General features: G+C 39.8%; 1 protein-coding gene across 2 annotated transcripts in view; it reads left to right on the top strand.

Annotated features, from left to right (window-relative positions):
* The window catches only part of LOC100871767 (discoidin domain-containing receptor 2), a 137,052-nt gene extending 112,027 nt beyond the window's left edge, over positions 1–25,025 (top strand). Inside the window, exons 5-17 of one of the 2 annotated variants that reach the window (XM_003692922.4) lie at positions 36–183; positions 8,236–8,400; positions 9,285–9,418; positions 10,612–10,819; positions 11,647–11,742; positions 17,113–17,288; positions 17,555–17,726; positions 18,691–18,953; positions 19,487–19,624; positions 21,120–21,427; positions 21,926–22,160; positions 22,237–22,386; positions 22,713–25,025. In XM_003692922.4, the coding sequence (XP_003692970.1) occupies positions 36–183; positions 8,236–8,400; positions 9,285–9,418; positions 10,612–10,819; positions 11,647–11,742; positions 17,113–17,288; positions 17,555–17,726; positions 18,691–18,953; positions 19,487–19,624; positions 21,120–21,427; positions 21,926–22,160; positions 22,237–22,386; positions 22,713–22,862 (2,343 nt within the window). In that variant the 3' untranslated portion in view covers positions 22,863–25,025. The remainder of the gene's footprint in view (positions 1–35; positions 184–8,235; positions 8,401–9,284; positions 9,419–10,611; positions 10,820–11,646; positions 11,743–17,112; positions 17,289–17,554; positions 17,727–18,690; positions 18,954–19,486; positions 19,625–21,119; positions 21,428–21,925; positions 22,161–22,236; positions 22,387–22,712) is intronic. The other variant, XM_031915940.2, reaches the window with a different exon arrangement.
* The last annotated feature ends 982 nt before the right edge of the window (positions 25,026–26,007 follow it).

Raw genomic sequence — 26,007 nt, forward strand, 5'->3', positions numbered from 1 at the left:
GCGAAAAATGGATCTCGAGTCACGGTTGTTTGCAGGTGCTGGCTGGGAATACCGATACGTCGACGGTGGTGTCGCATCGATTGGTGCCGGCGATCTTCGCCACCCAGATTCGAATCTTGCCGCACTCCGAGCACAGGCGCACCGTTTGCCTTCGGATCGAGCTGAGGGGGTGCAAGGACACGGGTGAGTGAAATATGTCGATCTATCGAGAAGAAGAAGGAGAAGCTCGAAATTCGAGTTTTCGATTGTTGAATGTGAACGGAGGCTCGAATTTTTATTCTCAGATTTTGGATCATAAATACTCAAAATTTGAATATTCAATTAATCGAAATTTTGATTTCTCGAGCTTGATTTAAACTCCATTCAAGTCTCTCGAATATTAAAATTTTAAATGTTTCGCGTATAAATATACGAATTTTTGAAATTTACATAGCCCCGCGAAATCGAGTTTCCGATATTCAAAGAAGGGAAAGATTCTTAACTTAAGATATACGAATGAGAAAGCCTTGCCGCTACAAATCGCGCCAAGATTCCCATTCTCCCAAGTCGCGGGACCATAAATATCAAAGATTCAGATTTCGACCTAATTCCAGCCGCGAGATTGCGAGGAGGGGTTGGTTCCCCAACCGGGAAGAACGGAGAAGAATCGTGAAGCCGGTGTAAATTTGCAATTCTACTGGAAACGTCCGAACAGCCGGCGATTAATTTCCAAATTGCGATTTCATTCAATTTGACGAGCCGTTGCCGAGATGGAAGCGAATGGAATCCGTCGTTGGACTCCAACTGCGGAGCCCTATTAACGCTCGTAACTGCGTTATACGAGCAAGCTCATCGAGCTGCTCCACCCCCTCTATATATATATATATATACATTTGTTTTCGATCCCGCTTAAACGAGTCTAATAATAGAGAAAACGACCGAGTTCTTCCAACTGTGGAGTAACATTGTTCAAAGTGAGACACTACGGTGAGATAAAACGGGATATTGAAATTAGAAGAAACTCTTCTGAGTCGAAAGTTTGTTTGGTATGAAATAAACGCGAGAATGTATCGAGAGCGGGAAAATGAAGTTACGAAATAAAATTTGTTTGAAATAAGAAATTGTTTGCCACGAAGAGATACGTTACGTCTATCATTCCCTATAGATGGAACGTCATGCATAAAATCACGGATAATAATTTTAAATATCGTTTTTCGTTTAGAACGCACTCGATCATTCATTTTTACAATTGAAACAATTTTTCGTAAAATCTAAATGCTATCTCTAATCTAATTCTCTCGCGAGTAGCGTTCTCGTCCGAACATCCCTGTGATTGTAAACGTGAAACATTGTGATTTCTCGGTCACGCCAACACGCGGCAACTCGAGGAACTTTCGAGTTCGCGCGACACCGCGGTTTCCGCGAACGTCACAACGATATCATCTAATTCTTTTCATGGAAGAAAGGAAGACAGAATTCCAGGGTGGAACTGCTTCGTTTCGTTCGATTCGCGGTATAAACGGGGATGGAAACCGACCTTAAAACGGGGACGTTTATTTCCTTGTATATATGTGATGTATATACGTCCTTGCACGAGAAAACTAAACGAAAGATACATCATCTTCCCGACAGTAGAAGAATTCTTCTTCAGAAATGAAAAATGAATCCGTAATTTGACCCGTGCGTAAAGTGATCGATAAGTTCTCCTCGACGAATGTGTAAAACATTGTAATGAGATGTGGATTAAACGAAATATCCGCTTCATTAGGAATAGAAAAAAAGAATTCGATATTCGTGTCTTTCGAACGAATCGAATTTTGTAGGAGAGGATTAATTCCATTTCACGTTGAATCGATATTTATTTTATTATTAATCGTTAAAGAGAAAGAATCTTTGAAGGGATTAAGAAAATATACGTTGCAAAAGGAAAGTAAATACCTGTTTCATCTTTGCGACGAAAATATACATCCTTTTCTTTTTTTCTAATTCTTGCCTCTTCGAATTTTCAAATTCAATTTTCCATGCTAAAAGTTACTAATCAATAACTCGCGAAATCAATCGAATCGACGCTTTTTTTTAAAAAAAAAAAAAAAAAAAAAAATCTCCGCAGGGACGCGATATAAATACGCAAACGTTGTGCAACGAGCGCGGCAAATTCGAAATTAATATTTCATATCGAGCATCGTGCACGAGAACAGGGGATGGAATTATCGCGTGTAACGAACGGAACGTGAAAGAACGTAGAATAGTGAACTAGTTTTTAAACCTTTTTTTTATTTTTTTTTATTTATTTTTTTTTTCAAATAGAAACGAATCTCTCTCTCTCTCTCTCTCTCGAACGAATCAATTGACCCATATTTTTTGTAAACCCGGTATTAATATTTATGGCCGACATATTTATCGAGATTAAATATACTGTTCCAGAAGGGTGGTGCATTTAAAATAAAGCCTCGACTCGAGAGGGGGAGAGGAAAAGGAAGGATGGAGTGGAGAAAAGAGAATATGAATACTAATTAAAGCTACTATTAGAATACAAGAAGTACCGGTAAAAGAAAAAAAAAAAAGAAAGAAAGAAAGAAAGAAAAAGTAAAAAGAGAAAATTAAAATATCGAAAAAAAGAGGTGGAATCCTGTGACCTTACACAGCCATTACACAGCCGAGCACAAAATTAACCGGTGCGCCTCTTCCTCTTGGCGATTCACCGATGATATTCTTTACCCTTTCGGCTCGAACATTTTTTTTTTTTCCCTTTTTATTTTTATACGTATAAAAAAAGAAGAGACACTTCTGGAACCGGGTCAGTATTATTTTCAAAGCTTTAACGCATACCTTTATACATATATCAATCAAAACAAAGAGAAAACAATCGGCGCGCTTATATATAAAGACTCGTTTTCCATATTTCACGTTTCATTTCGCATAATTCGCCTCGTCGCGGAAAGCTGTAACCGCGTAAAGGGATCCTCCCTTTCCCCCTCCCTATACCGTGACACTCGCGTGCATAAAATGAAATTTCTAACCGTGTTTTCTAATTTACCGAAGTAAAAAAGTCAAACGAAGTGGAGTCTCATAACGTTTCGCTCTTTTATATTTCCCTTCCTTCCCTTTTCATCCTCCTTTCTTTCTCTCTCTCTCTCTCTCTTTCTTTTTTACCTTTCCTTGTTCGCACGTACATCGTTGTCCTTGCGCGAATATGTGCATGTGTGTGAGTGTGAGTTTGTTTTTAATCATAATTTAATTTAATTCAAACCGCCTCCGGCTGTTAACAGAGGGAAACTTTTACGCGCCCGAAACGTGTGATTGTTAATTGTTTTCGTTATTATAATATCCGTGGCAAAATCGTTCCAACGTGGCCGAGAAACATGTTTAATGAACGAAAAAGGGAGGGGAGGGGAATTCGGAAGTTTTTTTTTTTTTTTGCAACGGATTTCACACGACGACGACGACGTGAACCTCGATCGCTGATAAGTTAAAAAATAATAGTCGCGTGCCTTCGCGTTTGCTTTTGCCGATATTTTTTTGCTTCCACGTCGCAAAAATCCTTAAAGAGATCGTGCTTTCAGACACGTGCCTGGTTTTTGCTACTTCGACCTCGCACAGTGTTACTGTGAAAACTCTTTCGAGATATGAAATGGAATATTTTACACGGAGATTCAAGCTTGAGGTGTTTAATTCTCTTGACAGGTATATTTACGAAAGAATGATTCGATTTATCTGAATATTGCTTAAAAGGATATTATTTTTTAGAAAAATAATAAAAATTTTCATAATCGTGTAAAAGTAAATATCAGTAAATAACAGTTGGATCATTTTGGGAAAGAACAATATGATCAGATGCCTCTTATATTATACAATCTCTGATGAAACATCTAATACGCTACGACGCTTGAAAATTACGCTTCGTAATTTCGTATCTTGTCCAAAAAAAAAAAAAAAAAAAAGGAAGAAGAAATATTTGATCTATTAGCGTTTCGTCTGATTAATAAAGTTCGAGGGAGAGATATCGAAGAGTTTAGGTCTAGTTAGATACGGTTCAGATTCCCGAGAGTGTCGGGAATCTCAGAAGTAGTCTGAGAGGACATCGGATGTCGATGGTTTCACGAGGTTCCAAGAGTTTTAGGGGATATCGGAGAACACGTCGAACCGTAAACTCTAGAGGTTTCGTCTAGCTTTCGGTTTAGATCGTTAAGGCGTCCAAAAGATTCGACCTGCTCTCCACCATTCCCCGGCAATATTAAAAATTTAAATGGCGATGCGAAATTGTCGAAGGATTCGCAGGGGATTGGGGAAAGATTCGAGTTAGAACCCCTCGAAGATTCTAAAAGATTTTCAGAAAATAAACTCGCGTTTATCTTCTTCTCTTTTCTTTCCGTTCGTTCTATGAATTTCACAACACATGTTGTAAGAATGATGAATTCACGGAAGAAGACGTTCGTTTGAGAGATCTACACAGTATAATCATATTCATTACACTAAGTGATCGAATAAAAATATATGTTTGCGGCACGCCATTTTATACTTCACTTGATGAAGTGATGCCTATTTCCACGAATGCATCGGTTCTGTTAAAAATCTACGTATCTTTCAAAGAACATATACTTCTTTCCACGAGCAATAGATGCGGTAGAACTAGTTACTCGGAATGCTGCGAAGAAAATAAAAATCCTAGAGGGAAAAGGAAAGAGAGAGAAACGAGGGTCGCGTAATAAAAGACAGATATAACAGATTTCGCGCGAGGAAACGTGAGGTGGCGCGGCAACAACACCGCGGTATATCAATATCGGTATAATGGCCGGTCATTTGCATAAATGATTTTTCTGGGTCGCTAATGTCGAAGAGCTGAGAGAATGGAAAGGGAGGAGAGGGCGTAAGAAAAGAGGAAGGAAAACGATAGTGAGGGAGGGGGATAGGCGACACGAGAGGTTTCACGCTATAAGAAGCGTTCAGAGCGTGTGAGATCGGGGCTTGGTGGGCGGGAATGGCGGATTTATGGTGGCCGTGCACGACATCTGGTTAAAAAAACAACGTTGCGACGGCCTACGACCGCGAACACGAAAGATCGCTCTCGAAATCGAGTTCGAAGAACGAGTTGCACACCTCTCTTATTAATATTCTTCAACCCTCTCCTCCCCCTCCCTTCATATATTTTTCCCACTTTTCCCCCTCTAATACCCTTAAAATACTCTCAAGATCTTAACGGCGGCGTCGAGGCTAGTGTTTTGGGGAGGATATAAAATGCGACTTTTTTTTTTTCCTTTTCTTTTACGTACGCGTGTTCCAAACGATATCCCAAGCCCCCCGTTTTTGTCTATATTTCTAAATTAATAACGGTGGTTTGGTAGATGAAATTGAGCGATAGTCGGCCTTCGTATATGCGATTTTGGACGGTTCGAGGGAATAAAGATTTTTCTGATTGTAATATTTGTAGGTTAGTTACTAGTTAGTTTGAATTACAACATGAATTGCTTATCCCCTGTATGGAGGAGGAATGGTTGGTCTCACTTGTAATTAATAAACGATCCCATTAATGATCGTTATCATTATTTGAAATATGTTTAAATTTCAGGGTTATAACGTTTCTTACATATTGGTTATTAGGCTACTTAAATTATAACCCGCTTCGTAATATCACACTAGGCTAGTAACTTCTCTCGAAATTGCTCCGTTTTGAATATTGTCCCTAGCTTTCGACGTTGCCCTTGATCATTCCCTTCCCTCTCAATATCACACGCTTTATCTCTGCTGAAAAGTTTAAAACAAATCAACAATCTCTTCGAACGGAAAATCTCACGAGTTAGAAGATCTTATCGCGATATCTCGCGAGAAGAAGAAGAGCGAACAACGAAATGGCCAAACAATGGAGTTTGTGAAGTTTCCCTTTCGAATACACACCCTCGCTCCTCCCCCAACGAGTTAAATAAATTTTCACGAGTTTCCTTAATATTAATGGCCATTGACCAGGCAAAAGTATCCGAACTGTTGAGGAGATATAGAAGGCGCGTATAATCAATGTCTCGTTACTCGGGAAAAGTGGCTTTTGAAAATGACCCGGGTTGAAGTTCAAGATGGTGGGGAGGATTGATTTGGAAACTTGTTACGAGTGCACTCTTCGCCTTTGAGGTCGAACTTCCGTGGAAATTGCTCTAACGACACTCGATGAAACTTTGTAATAATTTGTGCGGCGGCCGGGACGAGGATTGCCAACGCAGATTAGATTAGCGGATTGCCGGATTACAGGGCGAAGTCGCGGTAACGGCGGCGTGTACACCGGCCTCGTGTTAACACGGGATATGTACTTTTAATGCACGCGCCGTGGAAGTTGGCAGCGGGATCCTTAATGGATTTTCACCGGGTTGCTGCTAAGAAATTCCTTGGATTCTAATAGCGAGGATTCTTTATTTATTTTTATCGAATGATCTCATTCGAAACTTTAACTTGATATAAAATTTTAGTCTTGGAACAAAATTTTGAAGAAACGAGAATTTGGAATAAAGTTGTCGAATCAACAATGTTTGATCTTGTGGAATTATGTTAATATTTTTAACATTTTTAAATTGAAGATACAAAAAAGTAATTAAAGATACATACTAATAGTCGGTAAGAATCTTGAAACTTATTTACTCATCTGTACTGTTCTGTTATCTTGTCTGCTATACGTATCTCCTATGTAGCTAATATTCTTCACGTAGAATGTCTCATTATTCTTTGCTTGGACTTAACAATCAGGCCTTTACAAACCACTGCCTTTTTATCTCATTGTTCTACTCCCTTTTCTCCTTTCCACGTCTTTCTACTCCAACAACCCTTCTTTCCTCTACATCTTTCTCATTTTGTCCTTCTCATTTTTTTTTTTTTTTTTTTTCAGTTTTTTGGAACTGCTATTTTCTAATTGTTCCCAGAGACAATCCCTCAGTCTCATTTAATCGAGTACACAATACGCATTGTACTCGATTATCATTACCATTGTGTAATCGTACAAAAAAAAATGTACAATTCATTGTTGCCCACATTTAAAAATTTCGTGTATTATTTCTATATAATCAATGAATTTATATATATGCACACAGAACAATCCCTATTCATCATTCAGAAATATCCCTTTTCACGAACTTCGTTCTTCGTATCGTTCCATTAAAATTTCTATCGAAATTGGAGATGGACAAAGAAGCATATATTATACACAAATTTCAAAGCATCGTTCTAAGTTTAGACGAACCGCTTACAACAGTTTAAATATTGAACTTACTTTCTGTACCCGCGAAACGATTCCAATTTACACCTATCCGGAACAGAAACGAAATCTAAAATTTAGTATTTCCCTTCTTACCTCGCGAGCCAACCACGCTCGACCACGTCGCGTGACGGCATCCACGTGAACCGTAGAAACCGTGAAATATTGAGGGCAGTTAGGCGAGTCGTTCTTTTTTCCGAGCCGTTCATTATTAATTTTTCTCGCCGCCGATCCTTTTCGCCGAAACTTTTTCATCGCGGAATTTTTCACATTGTCTAACGAATCTCCCGACATCTATCCATTATTCTTCAACATATCGGCCGACAGATCGGCCACAACTTTCCTTCCCTCCTCCCTTCGACGAAGAAATATTTATCACCCTCGAATTCAACTCGAAACAGTCGAGCTGGACTAAACTGAACTTGGGTGAACAAAATTTAACGACGATCGTGCGACATCCATTGTCACAGAGAGAAGAGGCGATATTTTTATTTCTGGATTCTTTTTTACTCGACGAGTTGAATATTTTCGTTTGAACGTTATTAGAATATATATATATATTCTTCGTTATATTTTATTTCGAGAATATTATTTTCATTATAGGAGCTTAAAGCAATGGATAAAATTATGAGCTACAAATTGTAAGCCTTATGAAAGAATCACTTATAAATCGTACAAATCATTTGTAAACTTTCATTAATAATTTTGTATTTTTGTAACTCAACATTGCTGTCGAGTCTAATCCAATGATATAACAATTTGATTATTAATTTACACTAATTAATTTATTAGATCGCACAAAAATATCTCGCAAGAATTTATACCACGAGATCTGGCATTAAATCGAATTCTCTTGCTATTAAAAAAGAAAACCAATTTCCATCATCATCCGACTAAACAATCTCCCTCCTTCCTTTCTCCTTTCCTCTTTCGTCCAAGAGCAAACTTGTTCGAGTTTGTTGTTGAAAAAAAAGGAGGGAGAAGAGGCATCGCCACCTACTATAAACTTGGCCGCTGTGTTTCAGGTGGCGTGGTGAGCTACACCATACCGGAATCCCCGACGATCGAGCTGAGCGACATCTCTTACGACGGCAAAAGGCAGGACAACTTGTTGACCGATGGTCTAGGCCGGCTGATCGATGGAGAGGTCGGCGCGGATAATTACAGGCTGGACATGGGAGATGGAAGAGGTAATCGGTGGGTGGACACGAGAAGGGGTGCTAAGTGCCGAAACTGAACGTGTCTCGAAGATATCCCTGGATGGAGAAATCGACGTGGTATTTGGGATGAACGCAAACTCGAATTGTTCGTCGATTAGATAAGAGAAATCTTTTTTTCAAAGAAAAATTGATTCATCCCCTGAAAAACCTTTGGAAACCGGATTCTGATCTGCGTAATACTCGAAATTTGTTAAAAGAAAGATACAGGAAGGGTAGAGAATCTAAATTTGTTCATCCTTAAATTTTTTGGTATTAACATTTTTGAGGAAAATAATCAAACTTGGTTATTGAAAGTTTGGAAACTGGATTCTTATAATAATCTCTTCTTAATTTGTTCAAACTTTGCCATCCTTGAATCTACTGGTATTATATACATTTTCGAGAAAAGTAATTAAAGTCAAGTACAAGCTAGAATAAGATTCGCAAAGAACGATTTCAATCATTATTCCCTATTGCACGAATTCAAAAGAAAACAGAACCCTCTGTATACCAATTTTCATCTCGCTCATCTCAAAATTTCCAAACATTCTCCAAACGTCAACGCAATCGGAATAGTTAAAGTTTCCTCTCTGCTCGAGAGAGCCGTCAATCGGTACTTAGCACCTGTAAACGCAGACCTACGACGCTTTACAAAACAAAGAGAGGGAGAAAGGGAGAGAGAGAGAGAGAGAGAGAGAGAGAGGGAGAATCGACAGGAAGTTACTTCGAACGGAATCAATTCAATTAACGAGAGAAACAATAGATCAATCGGCGCTCAGGCTTTAACTTCGATCCAGGGTAACGAAGTTGGCTCGCGCTGCAATGGATTCGCGGTAAATCAATTCCGCTTGAAACGGATACTTTTTCGTTGGCAGGGACGGGATGGGTCGCCTGGATGCGCGACACCTTCGTTGACGATTACGTGGAGCTCGTGTTCGAGTTCGAGGTGACCTGGATCTTCGAGGCGGTCCACATCTACACCAATAATTATTTCTCCCGCGACGTTCAGGTGGGTAATCTTTTAACGCGCCCTCCTCCAACCCGCGAAAAGATAAAACTTTTAATGGGCAGCCGTCGTTATAGACATATATTTTCCAGAGGGATCTGTGCTCGACGATTAAAAATAGCGAAGGAGAGGCAAGTCCGATCGATTATCGAATGTTATATCGGAGAAAGAGTCGCGAGTTTAAAATTTCGTATAAAGTTAAACCCGTTCCGATGATACGTTTTGGAAACCATCGCTCAGATCTAATATCGAAGGGGTAAACTTTGAAACAGGCAACCGTGCTTTTGGGGCTACGAGTTATTTACGAAAATCGATGTTAATTATGTCAATAGTCGCGTTGAACGTATTTGCAAGTTTGAAAGAACCAGAAAACTTTATATCTGTGACGAAAGGTTTGCTACTTCATCCGACGAAGCACGATCTTTTCTTTTCTTTCATGATGATCGGCCGTTAACCGTTTCACAATTTCCAAGATATTTCGATTTTTTCCCCCGATATAAAGGATACTATCTCTCGAATACAAATCAAATTGTGATCGATGAATCGAGAATCGGTATGTTGAGAGCAACACGCGCATTGAAATATCAATGGCGGGCGAATCTCCTTTCATTCGGTTGAAAGGCCTCCCCATTAAAAGTGAGTCAGCCTTAAGTACCGGTTATTGCTTGCACGATGAGCCGAGCAAATGGTCCATCCGCCCCTTTAAACCCTGTACATCTCTTTCTCCACGTGGATCATCGCGTCATCGCGCCAGAATTAATCGGAATTTCGTCGTTAATCGTTAATGATATTTCAACTAAGCCTGAGAATTGAAAGAAGAAGTGACAAGAAGAAGCGGTTCGCCGTCCAACGAGAGGGAGAATGCGGGATTAAATTTATCGAATTGCCCAATGTATTATGTTCCTGAATTAATTAACTATCTAATTTCCCGATCGTTATCGTTTCGAACGTATTGTCTTTCGTGCATCGATATTATTCGGCTTACATTCGTGCCGATGAAATTTCGATTTAAATTTTCCCGAGAAATTCGATATTCCATTATTATTATCCACGCCCACGTTTTAATTTTAATTAATCACGTACCTTAATTTATTACGAGTTATTATTCGAAAAAGAAAAAAAAAGAGATAGAGAGAGATGAGAACGAATTCTCATTCATCGACGTAATCGATCGGAATTCTCTATGTGCGTCCCAGGTATTCTCGAAAGCGGACGTTTGGTTCAGCGTAGATGGCGCCACCTACGAGGAGGAGCCATTGTCCTACTCCTACATACCGGATATAGTGTTGGAGAACGCGAGAAACGTGTCGATAGGGTTGCACGAGCGCGAAGGACGATTTCTCAAGATACATTTGTACTTCGCCGCCCGATGGATCATGATCAGCGAAGTGGTGTTCGACGGAAGTGAGTATCCTCTTTCAACGGTTCGATAGAAATTAGATGGGCCTAGTGACGACAGAGAGCTCGTGTGTGAACAGTTTCTCTCCTAATTTTTTTTTTTTTTTTTTTTTAAGTAATCAGAGAGCGGTCGTGCGTTCACTCCACAAAAATTGCGAGTCGTGGGTTAATTATCATTTCACGGGTGGCGAGATTTCACCGAGGTTCGATATAACAGAGGCGGTAACGAGAATCGGATTACCTTCGTCCACCGACGCGTGACTTTCTCGATAGCTTTTTAAACCTTTGTCTCTGAATATTTGATCTCCGCGCTTCCAATTTCATCGCATCGATTCTAATTGTCCCTCGGATTAAAGTTGCAGTCGTATCGAGTCGAAAGTTCCCGCGAATGTTTCCTTGGGGAATTTCCAATCCCACGTTAAAAATAAAGTTTCACGGAGGCAGGAGGATCGAACGGGGAATTCGAAGGCAGAGAAAAAAAGGCTCGTTAACGCGATACATACGATCAATCACGGGAATCTTTCTCTTCGTTTCACGTATACACAATCAAGCGTACAATTTTTGCAATTTCATTTTCGCGACAATTACGTTCACGAAAGAGATTTTCGTTAAAAATCAGACTTTTAAAAAATATCGAGCATCTTATTTAAAATGGCACGCGTGAAGCTTTATTAATAAACAGCTTATCTCGAATGCGGGTAATCCGTTTAACGCGGGTCAAATTTCCTTCCTTCGTTGGGAGGGGAGGAAGGTGAAAAAGGTGGGGGCGTTTGTTGTTGGGGATTAAGAAAGACTCGGAACGGTTTAATTAGCAAGACACGTGCTCGTTCCAGCGAATCCTTATGAAAACACGACCGAGGAGTCAGCATCCGAGGTCGGTAACGGGGAAATTCCAATGGATTCCGAGGTGGATCTTGATTTGCAGACAAGTAAGTGACTCGACAACGGTGACCATTTAACTCGTATCAAGCTCAATTTCATTCGAAGGAGCATTCGAAACTTATCTATCCTTATCTATGCCGTGCACACATATTCATGTGGTGGCTCGAGTTTTAGATTTATCCGAACGATTCTTTGCGAACGATTGGAAAGCGTAACTCGTCGTCGAGACGAGAGAGAAAAGATATAATCTCCTCCCAAGACGTGATAATAAGCGCAGAGAATGTTCCAGTTTTCGAATAATGAACTTTGTGTGATATATTTTATTAGGGAATAGGTTGTGAAACCTCCTAAAGGGAATAAACTGTGTTATATAGACGTGGATTGGATTCTACTTTGTATTGAGCTCATTAAATCGCATGGAGGTTCAAAAAGAGCAAAATTGGAACAATTCGTAAATATATAAAATATGAGTCGCACTTTTACACATATATATAAAAACTCAATATTTTATATATGTGTGTGTTCCAGTTTTTAGTACCAAACTTTGCCTATAAAGTATAGTTCTACAGATTCTAAATAAATATATATATATATGTATAAAAAGATAGAAAGTTTGATACCTAGAAATTGGAACACGGTGTACATACGAGTGTACATGGGTTGTAATACAGGTGTATAACTTCATCACGCTTAATTATTACCCTTTGTTATTTACCCTTTAACCGTGCGACTCTTACACTCTGATTAAAATTTGCCCGCTTGGTTGCACTTCATTTTAAGACTGTTACACGTACAGTATATATATATATATATATAATAACCATATCTTCTTAACTTGTATATTAATTCACGTTATTAAAGTTCACGGGATACGCGTTGCAAAGTAAAAGTCTCGAAGCATCCTACACGTTTCAAAGAGATATTTATGAAATACCTTATTATTATTAATTCGATCATTACGAAATCTCGTTTCTCGAACTCGATCTTGAACTGAATTTTAATTAAATTCTCCTCGTGTAACGTATAATTAAGAATTGGGACATTAATTAAATACCGTAAATTTTACTTAATCCCAAAGAAAGAGAGAAAGAAAATTTAACTCAAAAGAAACCAAAGTTTCGACTCGAGTCGCGTTCGCGAAGGGCGAAAACACTTGTCACGAATTTAGAACAACGAAAGCGGCCGATGGAAGAGTGCAAGTGGAACATATGATACGTTTCAAAGATTACTACGATATTCGTTTAAATTTCAAAACGGGGATATTCCCTGCAAATGGCCAATCCAAACAGAATTTTCCAATTGTCCATCAAACTCCTCGTATCCATCGTGTTCCTCCTTCGCGTTTAAACATCCAGATTAATAATCGAATTACGCGTTTGGAGGGAAGGAGAGGGAGAGATCGTCCCGATTCTCACACCCTCCTCGACATCGCGTTTGAGAATCAATTGCCCAATTTGTTCGCCCGATTATGCGACTCGAGCAAGTTTCTCGTTCCTCTTTGACGGCGAGGTTAATACGTAAGGTTTGTCCGACTGAAAGGTAATTTCATCAACGGAACCAAGCCGCCATTCTTTGCCTGAATACGATTAGAGTCGCGAAGTGGAACCGTTGAACGAACGAAGAAACTTTGGATAGTTTGTAATTCACGTAGCAACTTGGTCGTAACGTAAACAATTAGTCGGATTAAGAGGGTACTCGTGGAAAAAGAGGAGAATTGAGGGACTGGAGCCGATTTCCCTGGCGAAAATCGATTTCATCGAGGGTAAAAGAGTCGTTACTTTTTTTTTCTTTTTTTTTTTTTCTTTTACCACGATAGGATGGAATCAAAAAGGGAGGGAGAAAAAATGGCGGGGTTGTGGATACGATATTACTCTCGAAACGTCTCTTTTAACCAATAAAAATACATTGCCCTTTTTTTTTTTATCGTAGTTTTTATCGTACGTCATTTTTGAGTAGAATGAATGAGAGAATGTTGCCTAAAACTGGTTCATCCTTGCCGCGTCAGTTGTTCTGAAAACTTTAATCACGGCTGAATGCATCGGCTTTAATTCAAGCAGGGAAAAAGCAGAGTTTTAGAGAACCATAACGCGATGAAACGTTTCTCTTTTTTTTTTCCTCGTTTTTTTTCTTTCTTCCTTTACTTTTTCTCTTCTTTTTTTTATTTCCATTCCCTTCTTTTTTTCTTTTTTTTTTTTTAGCTCTATGAAAACTCGTTACGCACTCTTTTTGAGGAATCGAATTTCCAATTATGGAAGAAAAATTTCCTATGTCGGGTATCGTTCGATTCTCCGTCACTTTTTTTGTTGTTCCATTCTATTCTTTCTTCTTCTTTTTTTTTTTCTTCCACCATAAACTCGGTTTCACTTCGTTTCGAAAAATATTCGCCCCCTTTTCGCGATACAATGATCGTTTAAGAGCAAACAGCGAGAAATTAGCTCGTTTGATAAAATAAATTGCCAACCTTCTCTCTCTCTCTCTCTCTCTCTCTCTCTCTCTCTCTCTCTCTGTCTCTCTCTGATATTTCGTGTCACGTGTAAAACGGGAATATAAACAATAGGATAATCGGTACACTTGACGAGAAAACGTATGCAAAGGAGCGAAGCATCGAAGGCAAATAGGAAGGGGGCGGGAAGTGGTCACGACACAGGCTTAATTACACAGGTCCCTGATAGACCGAACAACAAACGGGGTCGTTCGTTTTCTCTGTGTCCAGAAATTCTGGTCAAAATGTTGCTCCTCTCGGCTGTCGCGGATAAACGGCACCGGTTTGGCGGTGGCCGCGATTATCCAGCGGGGAAATAAAGAAGAGAAGCAGACACGAGTCGTAACGAAACGAGCATACGCGAAATCTCGGTTTTTGTTCGTTTGCACGAAGGAAGAGATAGCTTGAGAAAAAAGAAAGAAAGAAAGAAAGAAAGAAAGAAAAAGGATCGATATCGCCTTTGTGATTTGCTAATACAATTCTGTTAATACTTTCAATGGGACAAACAAAATCTCGAATCGAGAGGTAAAGTGAAATAAGACGAAGTATAATAATTTTCTTTTTTTAAATATTCTGTACAAGGAATTGTTAACATTGAGATTAATTAGACAATTGAATGGACAAAAAATTAACCAGCAAGAATAGTATTCGAATATATATATAAGTGAAGTGGATGAAATTTTCGAATCGAGAGAAAATGAATCGAAAGATGAATCGCTAAAACTTCAAAACCAATTCATCTGCTCTATCTCATTGGATTGGATAGTTTCAAATTCTAAAAATTTCTAAATTTCTAGATAGAATTCTCGAGCTGATCTCCAAACCTTCCTGCCGATTAATTCAAGAATCGATCGAAACAGGATACGTTTAAAGAAAATGAACAACTTTATGTTATAGAATCTAACAAATTCAAACAAACTTATAATCGGCGAGTCTATTTAACGAGTCTATCCCAACGCGTGTATCACCAAGTTTTAAAGCGTTCTCCTCGACTAACCGCACAGGCGACCGCAAAAATTTAACCTCGTTTACCCGGCCCGTTCTCGACAAACATTTTCGCACGCTCTTTCGAATAATCCAGTGGCGGATAACACTTCCCCGGCCAAGTTTGCCTTCCCAAAAGACAAAAGAAGGAAGGAGGAAGAGGGAAGGAAAAAGAGCGGTTGGAAAAAGAGAGGGAGGGAGGGAGGAGGGGGGGAGAGCTTAATGACTGGACAAAGAGCGGGATTAACGAGGGAGAATCGAGGTGGGGGAGGGAAGTTGGTGGTTGGTCGATGTAAAATAGCCGGGTTTAATCGGGCGTGAGTGGAAAATTGAGGAAAGAAACTTGAGCCCCGTAAAGATGGTTAGATAAACAGGTGGCTTAATTAAACGGATAATCGCCTGTTCCTCTCCACAATTGGCGTTGCTGACCACCTTGCTAAGAATCCAACCATCTTCCAACCATCTTCAAGATCTTGGCGTAGGTGAAAAAAATTGGAGGCGTTGGATTACGACGAGGAGTAAAGTGAGAAAGGAGGGAAAAGGGAAACTGGAGGAAAGCATATGGAAGGGTGCGAGGGATATCGAAACAACCAAAGCCAGGCCTGTTGATATTATCGTCGAGGGGGAGGAGAAAGCACGACTGTATTATGAAAGAGAGAGAGAGAGAGAGAGAGAGAGAGAGAGAGAGAAGAAAGTGGTAAGAAATTCGAGGAATACGGTGAGAATGAGAAGTGAACTAGGAGGACGGAGCGAAAAATAAAAAGGTAGGGACGAAGAATGAAAAAGAGTTAAAAGGCTCGTGTCTCCCTTCATTCTCTTCCTTTCTTTTTTAAATCGATGGAAAGAGGATGTCGCTTAAAGGGCGAATTTTCTGGCTGGATTCGCCGTACGGGTCCTCGGGGACCTGTGCTCCCGAATTAAAATCGAAATTGCTCGGACACGAGCAAGTAGTGCAAGACCCCAGTTTCGCTCGTGCCAGGCCAGGTGATGGAAGAAAATCGGTCTCTGGCCGCCGAGAGGTCTGAGATCTTGATCGCCACGCGAGGCCTCCGTTTATTTATTTCTCTCGTAAAACCGGCGGTCGTGACGCCACACTTCCGTTCCGAAGCGGGGCACAAGCCGCTCGGTCGATAAAACAGTGGCCGACATGAAAAATTGGAAGAATGTAAGGTCGGCGCATTGTAAAGTCGGTTTATCGAAGTTCTCGTCCCTTTTTCAAACGACTCACTCTTCTCCTCTTACGTTTACGTGTCTACTTCTTATTTCTCTTCTTATTCCTCTCCACCTTTTTCTCTCGTATTTTCTTCTCCCTACTCGTTCGTCCTCTTTTGTTCCTTTCTTTTTCCCTCTTTCCTTTACTTCTTCTTCTTCTTCCTGTTTTTTCGTCCTCCTCCAACTTTTCTCCATTACTCGTGAACTTTCTCTCTCGATGAAAGGGCGATTAGCCGCGTCGCGATAAAATGTTTACGGTTTTTTAAGTGACAGAAAGGGTAAAGAAAGAATGAATTCCGCGCTCCCTTTTTCCTACGAGCGATAAAACGGAAAAAAAATTCGTCCGCTTTCAGCCCACTAACCGGAATTCCCTCCGCTTTCTTATTATTCGATTATTCGCTACTCCGAGTCGATAGATTTCGAATGCTCCGAGTTACAATACTTGAGTGAAGCGAATAAAATAGTTGGAAATTATCACATTCGATTTTAATCTCATCGAATGTGAACGAAAAATTAAGGATTATTCGATATTAATTTTTCAAAACATTCGAACGTTGTATCTTTTCTATTCTCATTTCTCTTCACTTGGCACACGTTGATTTTTACGTAATAGTAATAGTAGTAGTGTTAATAGTAGTGGTAAGCATCGTAAGAATTCATTTCGTTTTATTCGCGTAAAGAGAAATAAAGATACAGGAATAAGTTATCGTTCTCCATTAAAGCGAAACATTTGGCATAGTTACAGTAGCGGGAGAGGGTCAGGAATATTTAGAGGTACTAATAGGTGTTCTGACCGCCATTATCCTACTTCTCCTCGTGGTGTTCGCCATTATTCTCCTTCTGAATCGGCGGCAAAAACTTCAGAGCTCGCCGACCGTTCTGAAAAATCCATTTGGATTCGCCATAAACATGAAGGTAAGGGGCAAGCTCATAAATATGCCGAAACTTTTCTTTCTCACCGATAACACGGATTTTAATTTGTCATTTAAAGTCAAGCAAACTTTACCATTCTAATACGACGCGAGTCGACTCGTCCTCGCCTCTCCACCCCTCTTTTTTTCGCGAGGAAAAGAAAGAGAGAGAAAGAGAATTTTTACTTCGTTCATCCTTCCTTCTTACGCGAAATTAAATTATTCGATATATTTTCGCTCGATCGATACGAACGAATTTTCGATTTTCAGGGCCTCCTCTTAAATTTAACTCCCGGCGGAATGCTGACAGAGACTGCCAATCACGTATCGCCGGACATGCCCGAGGACGGAAGTATGCACGAGTCTTTGACAATGGAACAATTCAATTCACCCCTTGTCAGCCCACAGTATAAATCTACGTACGCGATAGTGGCCACTTCCGGTGAGTTTGTTACAACACGAAACATCCTTTGCTCATTCGTTTCCAACGCAGCATTGATGAAATTTTTTTTTTTTTTTTTTTTTTTCGTAATCCTCGTCTCCCGTAATTAAACTCTCCATCCGATTATTCCCTTTATTGCCTAGCGAATTTCAAAGAAAGTGCACACCAGTCTTGCTACTATTCGATCACTCGATACATTCTATCTATCTTCCCTTATCAAGAGCAATCGAGCATATTTTTAGGAGACGTGTTGGCTCTGGCCAACGAACGAATCTTTCCATATTCGCCTTTATGGAGTTTACAAATTTTTTACAAAATGTTTAATTAAATAAAGTTAAATATATATATATGCGGAACATCGAGTGGGAAGAGGGAAATGAAATTGTAAAGATTAAATTAGATTTTTTTTTTTTTTGTATATATAGGAGAAAATAAAATGAAATGAGTTTATTAAAGAATTGGAAGAAACTGTTACCTTTTTTCTTTTTTTTTTTTTTTTATATTAAAATAGTACATATTTACATTGATTCGCAATATTGCGCGTACAAATATATAGAAGAGAAATCGAAATGATCGCGATATTTTTAGAGAAATTGTTTCGTAATAAATAACATCGAACAGTTTTAACATTTTCATATCAAACGATCCAATTCATATCGTTTAAATATTCCCTATTTTCCTCTTTTCACGACCTTTCATTTCTTTTTCCCAAAATTTCCAAAATATCATAAAATCGAACGAAGAGAGACAGACCTCCTCTTTCATTCCCTTTAACTTTTACGAATCATCGTTTTCTGCAAATTTCCTCGACTCCGCGCTCTTGAAAATGTACTTTTTCCAAAGTACCTCGAACGTGTTCCGATATAAAATTTCCGATACAGAATAAACACCGAATCTCTCCCGTATATTCGGCCGAAAAGGCGGCTCGAAAGGGGTAAATAAATAAAAATCGATTTCTTTCAAGAATCCCCCAAAGAGCTGAAGGACGTGAACGTCTCGGAGGAGAGCGTGCGACTCGATACGAGGGCGGAATCGAGCGTAGGTCCGCCCAGTTGCTCCTCGTCGCCGACCAACTCGCCCGCACGCCACTCTCAACACTACAGGACCCTCCAAACTTACACCAGCCCGGCTGCGAAACTCAATATCGCGGCCACGTCTAATCAGCAGCGGGACGTCGATCAGATCCACTCGAAACGCTGGCACACAGCGCCCAAAGAGAAGCACAAGGTTCGTGCGACGGTAGAGCAAGATGAAAATCGATCGGGTTCGCGGATCGAATCGAGAAAATGGAGATGGATCGCGTGTAGAATGAAAGTAATTGGAATTAGAAAAGAAAAAATCGGACGAGGATAGAATAGGACGGAGTGTCGTCTTAAAGGGATCGAATTTCCATAATTGGGGATGTTGCGGCGGAGGATCTGTTTTTCAACGATTTCGAGAAAGATTGAAGAAATTTATTCAAAATGTCCGAAAAGAATAATTATCGTTTCATTCACGATCTATTTATTATTCGTTCATCATAAAAATAGCAAATGAACAAAATTTGAAACATTAAGAACATTAACGACACGAAATTTCATCTTTCTCTGTGCGTGTATTCTACGCGCAAGTCTCTTAACTTAAACCAATCTTCCAACTCCCTATTCTCCTATAACACACATTGCAAACTCTAACTTTCCTCTTCGAGTTGAAAAGAGTAGCGTAGAAATGTTCATTTGGGAGGAAGAATATATCGAATAAATCCGGCGTTGCTCCCACAGATACCCGCACCTGTCGTCAGCTGGAACATCGCGCCCAGCATGAACAAACCGTACAAATGCAAGGAGATAGAGCCGACCAATATACCGCGCCAGTGCCTACGTACCACGGAGAAACTTGGCTCGAGGAACATCGGCGAGGTATGGATAAACGATTGGGAAACGTTATCTCGCGTTATCGCGTTTCTCGATGATGAAACCACCGAGTTGCGTTAATCTCTCGTGGTCAACCGTAACGAACGTTTAATCTCGATTGGCGACAGACCCGATTTTGTAAGCCGAGCGTTCTTCCCCGTAAGAGTGGTTTTATCTTACGTGACGAGAAGAGAGTAATATTGGATAAAGGAAATTTGATAAACGAAATTATATGATACTTGGTTTCGAAAAATTAATAATTCGAATAATAATTAACAACGAATGTGAACGGCATAATACGATTCCGCGAAGCAAGGATAAATACGTTCATCTGCAAACTACATGGAAAGTTTGGCCGCGGAACATCGAGCAGAAACGACAACGGGGATAATGCATTTACTGTGTACATTATGCGCGTACAAGATGTGCACCCAGATTTCCGCGTCGATATACTTCCGGGATTCATCGGTTTATGTGTGCATTAGCACACGACGATAGTCGAAGAAGCTGCAAAGTGTCCTCCTCCTCTTGGACGATTAACGCTCGTGCTGCGTACAAGCTTCGCCAACTATGCACTTACCAAACCTCGTCGGCATAATTACATGCATAATTCGAAAGATCGTTGTTCACGTTTCAAAAGGTTATATAAAAATCCAACCGGTTTCGCCGATCCCAAGACGAGAGGTTAACGCGGGAAGAAATAAAATTCGATCATCCGAATTTTAACCCTTTGCACTCCTGCCAAACTCCTCTTTTTCGCTCGAACGAATCAACGATTTTAGACGATTTGATGAATTTCTTAGTTGTCTTAAAATGATTTCGTAGGTATAAAACTTTTATATTTTAATAAAATTTTATCTGTCTTTACGTAAAGAAAGAAAGAAAATTTATTGAATATTAAATTAATGAAGTAATTACTAAGATGCATTCTCGGTTTTATCACGATAAAATATCAATAATATGCTCTCTCATACTACATCTCTATTTTTATCACTATTTCCCTTCTCTCCCTATCGTCAATTTCTTAACGAATAATTTCATCTCGAACTAATAACTTGTTCTCACGTTCACTATTATTCTTATTTTTCACCTTCTCTTATTGCATCTCAATTTCTCAACGAACAGAAATAATTTCGTCATTCAATAACGAGAAATCAAACTCATCTCCGCTCGAACTAATTTTATTACATTTATTCCATGCTTACAAAACTCGGAAACTTTTAGAATAACGTGTCTATCGACGTCGAAAATGTGGTTCGATCGTGGTCTAATTTCAGTTAAAAACCATCCAACCACTTTATAAGATTATACAACTTAGGAAACACACAGCATTTAAAAAAAGAATCAAACGTGAATATTGTTCGAATTGCCGCATCGATCCGAGTGGTGGCCGAGAGTTGGAGCGCAAAGGGTAAAAAGTAAAGGAAAAAAAGAAACGAAAGCGTACACTTCAAATCAGCTGAAACCGAGCGTTTCAACTGCTCTGTTCAACGGTCCACAGGCGATAGTGTGCGAGGCGGTCGGATTAGAGGACGCGGTGGCGGATGCGCCAAGATTGGTGGTTGCTCGCGTGCCCGCCTGCACAGGCGACATACGGGGCGGAAGCACGGCGGACCAAATAAGAGAGGTCCGATTTCTGTCCAGCCTGTCCGACCCGAACGTGGCGCGGATCCTGGGAGTGTGCGCCGTGGAACCAGTCCCATGGACGATCATCGAGTACACGGAACTCGGCGATCTCGCCCATTATCTCCAGTACAGTGTGCCACTTACGGGAACGCTTAGGCCAAGCTGCAATTTGAAGGCCCTTAGGTGAGGATTCGCCTCGATGCAACAACCAGTTTTTCGAAAATTCAGTTTTTCCAGGATCGAAGCCGATGATAATTCACCGAGTGCACCACGGTTCAGCGCTCGTTTCTCGCGTCGCAATTTCAACGCGCCGCACGTTCGTCGCGTTCCTGATTGATCTTAATGCCGCTTCCGCGTTATACGGCTTCCGATTATAAGCGATTACGTAAATTATTCTTGTTGCGCCGCGTCCCTTTGCTCGATTGATAATTATTGCGCTTTGGAATGTTTTTCTTCTTCTTCTTTTTTCACGGGGAAATTGAATTTCGTACGTTTTTGAAATTGTCATTTTTATTTTCAATCGTCACGCTTCCTCTTTCAGAAGATTCATGTGAAAATTTCAATTAAAAATCAATCGAATTTTTAATTATTTATATCAACAAATTAGCTTCGATTAAACGAGAAGATATGTACAATTATTTTATATAAGAATGTTCGAGCAAAGTCTCTTTCTCGTTTCAGCCAAAGCTGCCTGATGTACATGGGTGCGCAGATAGCGTCGGGCATGAGGTTCCTCGAGTCGAAGAATCTCGTGCACAAAGATCTGGCGGCCAGGAACTGTCTGGTGGGCCGCTCTTACGCCGTGAAAGTGACCGACATAGCGATGTGCAGTGACCTTTACAAGAAGGATTACAGTGACATAGGCGGCAGACCGCCCGCGCCAATCAGATGGCTGCCGTGGGAAAGCATTCTGTTGGTAAGAATGATTCCAACGTAAGGTGATTCCTCGTCGAATCGGGGGACGGGAGATGAACTCGGTTTCTCGATTCTAGGACAGGTACACTTGCTCGAGCAGCGTGTGGTCGTTCGCCGTCACTCTGTGGGAAGTGATGAGCCTGGCCAGAGAGAAACCTTTCCAGCATTTGACCAACGATCAGGTGATACAGAACGCGGAACACATGTACTACGGGGCCGAGTTGCAGGTATCCTTTCTTCACTCTGACTTTTCACGATTGATTTTCGCGCCACTTATTTATTTTCACGCATCCTCTTTTCTTTTCTTCTTCTCGTACGAATTATGTTTGAATACGTATGAAAAGGGAGTAAGAGAAATGTGGAAAAGGCTTATAAGGAAGAATATCGAATTGAATAATGTTTCATCCTCGTCGACGTGATGACGTGAATGATGAATGTGAACTCGTTTCACGAGAAATGTATACGGAAATTTTGTGGGCCAAATTATAAATTGCGAAATTAATAGGAATAAAAGAAATTCACCTTCGTTTATGCAAGATCGTATTATTTTCAGATATATCTTCCAAAGCCCACAATGTGCCCGGAAGAGGTATACAGGATGATGTGCTCGTGTTGGCGGAGGGACGAGACCTCGAGGCCGACCTTCAAAGACATTTACACGTTCCTGAAAAACATAATCTCGGACTATCGACCTGGTGCATAGAGACTTGGGTCCCGGTTAACTGTGATACACAAAAAAAAAAAAAAAAAAGAAGGAAAGAAAGAAAAAATGGACAAAAATGGGCAGATCTCCGTTTCTACGAAGCCGGAAGTGTACAATCGTTAGTTTTAGTGCATGCAGCGGAGGCGAGCCGCGTCAAATTTCAAGTTTTTTCTTTTCTTTTTTTTAACGGAGGAAAGGAGAAAGGGAAAAATTGCGAAAAATCTATCTAAAAATTGCTTCTTCCGTTCTCTCGTTTCTATCTCTCGACTCTTGTCGATCGGGCAAATCGAAAAGGATGGAAATCGCGAGGAAGGAGAAAATTTCTGCGAGAATTTCCCCGGTTGAGGAATATTTTTGCCCGATCGCTCGACGATGACGTCGCCTTGATATTTTCTAGTCAGCTCGGTCCTTCAATTCCTACTGAAAGTGCTATATATCGTGTACAGTATGCCGAACACTGAGTACCGCGATCCTGAGCACCGATAAGTCTATCCACTTGTACATACGAGACTAGATAAACGATGCTAGGGTAAACGATAGGGAATTTTCGCGGCGGCTGGTGCCTTCGCGAAAGAAGATCGTGCTCACCTTGAGGAACCCGTGATGCGAATCCGATTGAATCGACGTTAACCCTTCAATGATCTACATTTCGCTCGAAAGCAAGCACGTTGTGTTTACCCTTCGCTCAAATGTATCTGAACGAAACGTGTGGATTAAGATAACGCAACGATAAAATTGATCTTCGTAAAAATCAAAATTTTTTCGAATTGCAATTGCAGTTAAATCTGTTAATAATTCAGGGTATATAATTAACCGACGTATCGATTTACCTAAGAACAATGTAGATAACATTGAAACGATGCAACGATAAAATTGGTCTTCGTAAAAATCGTCAAAAACTTTCTTTCGAAAAGTTCTTTTTCGAGTTGCAACACTGCAAACTGTTAAATCTGTTAATTACGATATAGAATTAATCCTCTGCTCTAATGCCTCTGCAAGGGTTAATCGTTCGCAATCATTTTCGCAACGATTCAAAATAGAAACACCTGTAACACCTTCGAGAGACACCAGCCTCGCGAAATTGCCGAAATTATCTTGTACATTCGAAAGCCCGTCGTACGTAGCGTAAAGTACTTATATCGTTCCATTGTATTCCTTTCTGTTCGAGTGAGAAAGAGAGAGAGAAAGAGAAAGAGAGAGAGAGAGAGAGAGAGAGAGAGACCTCACACTGTTTAGTGGAAGTAGAAACTTGAAACCCGATCTAACGACTCTGTTCTTCAAAAAACCTAAACGCATAAATATCATCACGCTCCTTCCTTTGATTTAACCATTTAAGGGCAAAGAGAGAGAGAGAGAGAGAGAGAGAAGGCGAATCGTTACCATTTTTCCTCCCCAATTTGTGGATGCGCATCGTGGATGATCGTGGAAGATGAAAAATATCTTATACAACTTTCGAAACGTCGACGGGCTGAACAGTAATCCTTCAACCTTCGCTCTAGAGTTAAACGAGTATCGAACGCGTTTGAAAGTAATTTTTCGCTGGTTTATTGCGTTGAGAATGAAGTTTATTATTGTTAGACGATTTTCGATTATTTACTTTCACACTCGTTCTCGAGAAAAAAAAAAAAAAATACTCCTCTTTTCTACTCTCGAACGTATTCCCACGTTTAAATCGTAATATAATAATCATAATATAATAAGTCGAAAGTACAATTTGGCTTCGTTTCATACTGAGATGAGAACAAAGGCGTATATATATATTGGTGGTGATCATTCACGATGCGTATTTGAATTGAAAATTCGCCTTCGAGGCATAATAAGATCGTTGTCGTGCGATTAATGCCGCTCGAATTCCGAGGAAGAACGAACGTTTGAACGAGACAAGTGCAACCAACTCGTCGATCGTGATCGTGACGAAGTGAACGAAGAACACAGAGCTGTGTCGTTTATCAAGCCCATCGTTGATAATCGTAAGGAAATCAAAGAGAAAACGGATGGCGGTTCGCTGGTTGGTTAAGTGCCAAACGGAGTGAGGCGTTCAAACGTTCCCCTCCACCCTCCCGCCCCCCCCCCCCTCTGCGCGCACCTTTCTGTAATTCTTAAGATGGATTCAAGTATACGTTGAAATGATTAACAAATAAAGTACTGAGTGTTCCTTTCTGATTGTGGCTGCAATTTTTTTTTTTTTTTCTTTTTTCTTCGTCGTATTGGAAACGTATTGGAAATATTGAGCGAATTCTTATTTTTCTTTCGTTCGATAATGATAAGTAATATATATATATATATATATAACACGAACAAGAGGATGGATTGTAGAAAGAAAAAAAATAGATTGCAAGTTTTTAGACGAGCGCATCATTGATCTCTTCCAATGTAATATCGTAAGAAGATGTGTTATTTCTTTTAAAGTAAATTAAAAAATATTAGCTGTAAAATTATAGTGGATATAATATTGGATATAATTGAATTGAAGAGTATTGCGAGTTAAAATTGAGACGATTTGTTTCGATAGAATTGCATAAAAAGAAATATTTTTCTGAGATAATGACAGTTGAGAAAAGATTGGAACAAGTATGACGTATAGTAACGTTCTTAACCGATAAGAACTCGATGATCGAAAAAAAAAGAAATACGATTTAACAAAATTTGAAAGTGATCGATTGCTAACGCAACGATTAAAAAAATAACTGGATATTTTCGAGGTTATACGATCAATGATATTTTTGAACGTTAATCAAAATTAAAATTAGCAAAACATGAGAAAAGAAGCGTATATGTATTCGTAGAAAGAATGATTTCATTTTCATCCGAAATCATCAATTTATTGATTTTTTAAACGTATCGCTTGGTCAAAACATTTCGCGGAAGTGTAAAAATGTATTGCAGAGCGAATGAAATTCGCTTATCGAACATCTATTCGCGTGAAGGAAAATCACAAGGCAACAAGGCCAACGAATCTAAATATATCGTTCAATTGCTTGCCGCTACTATTTACTTCGAGGAAAATTTTATTTATCTCTTTACCTAGAAAGGATAAGATACGCCTCGTGTAAATTTCCTCGTTAAAGTTTGCGAAGAAAAAAAAATATTACGCCGAAATTATCACGATTCTTAAATTCTTCGTAAACATTTCCAATCACAATAC

Source organism: Apis florea, unplaced genomic scaffold, assembly GCF_048593485.1.
Source record: "Apis florea isolate Af1SG1 unplaced genomic scaffold, ASM4859348v1 contig_3170_pilon, whole genome shotgun sequence".
Lineage (NCBI taxonomy): Eukaryota > Metazoa > Arthropoda > Insecta > Hymenoptera > Apidae > Apis > Apis florea.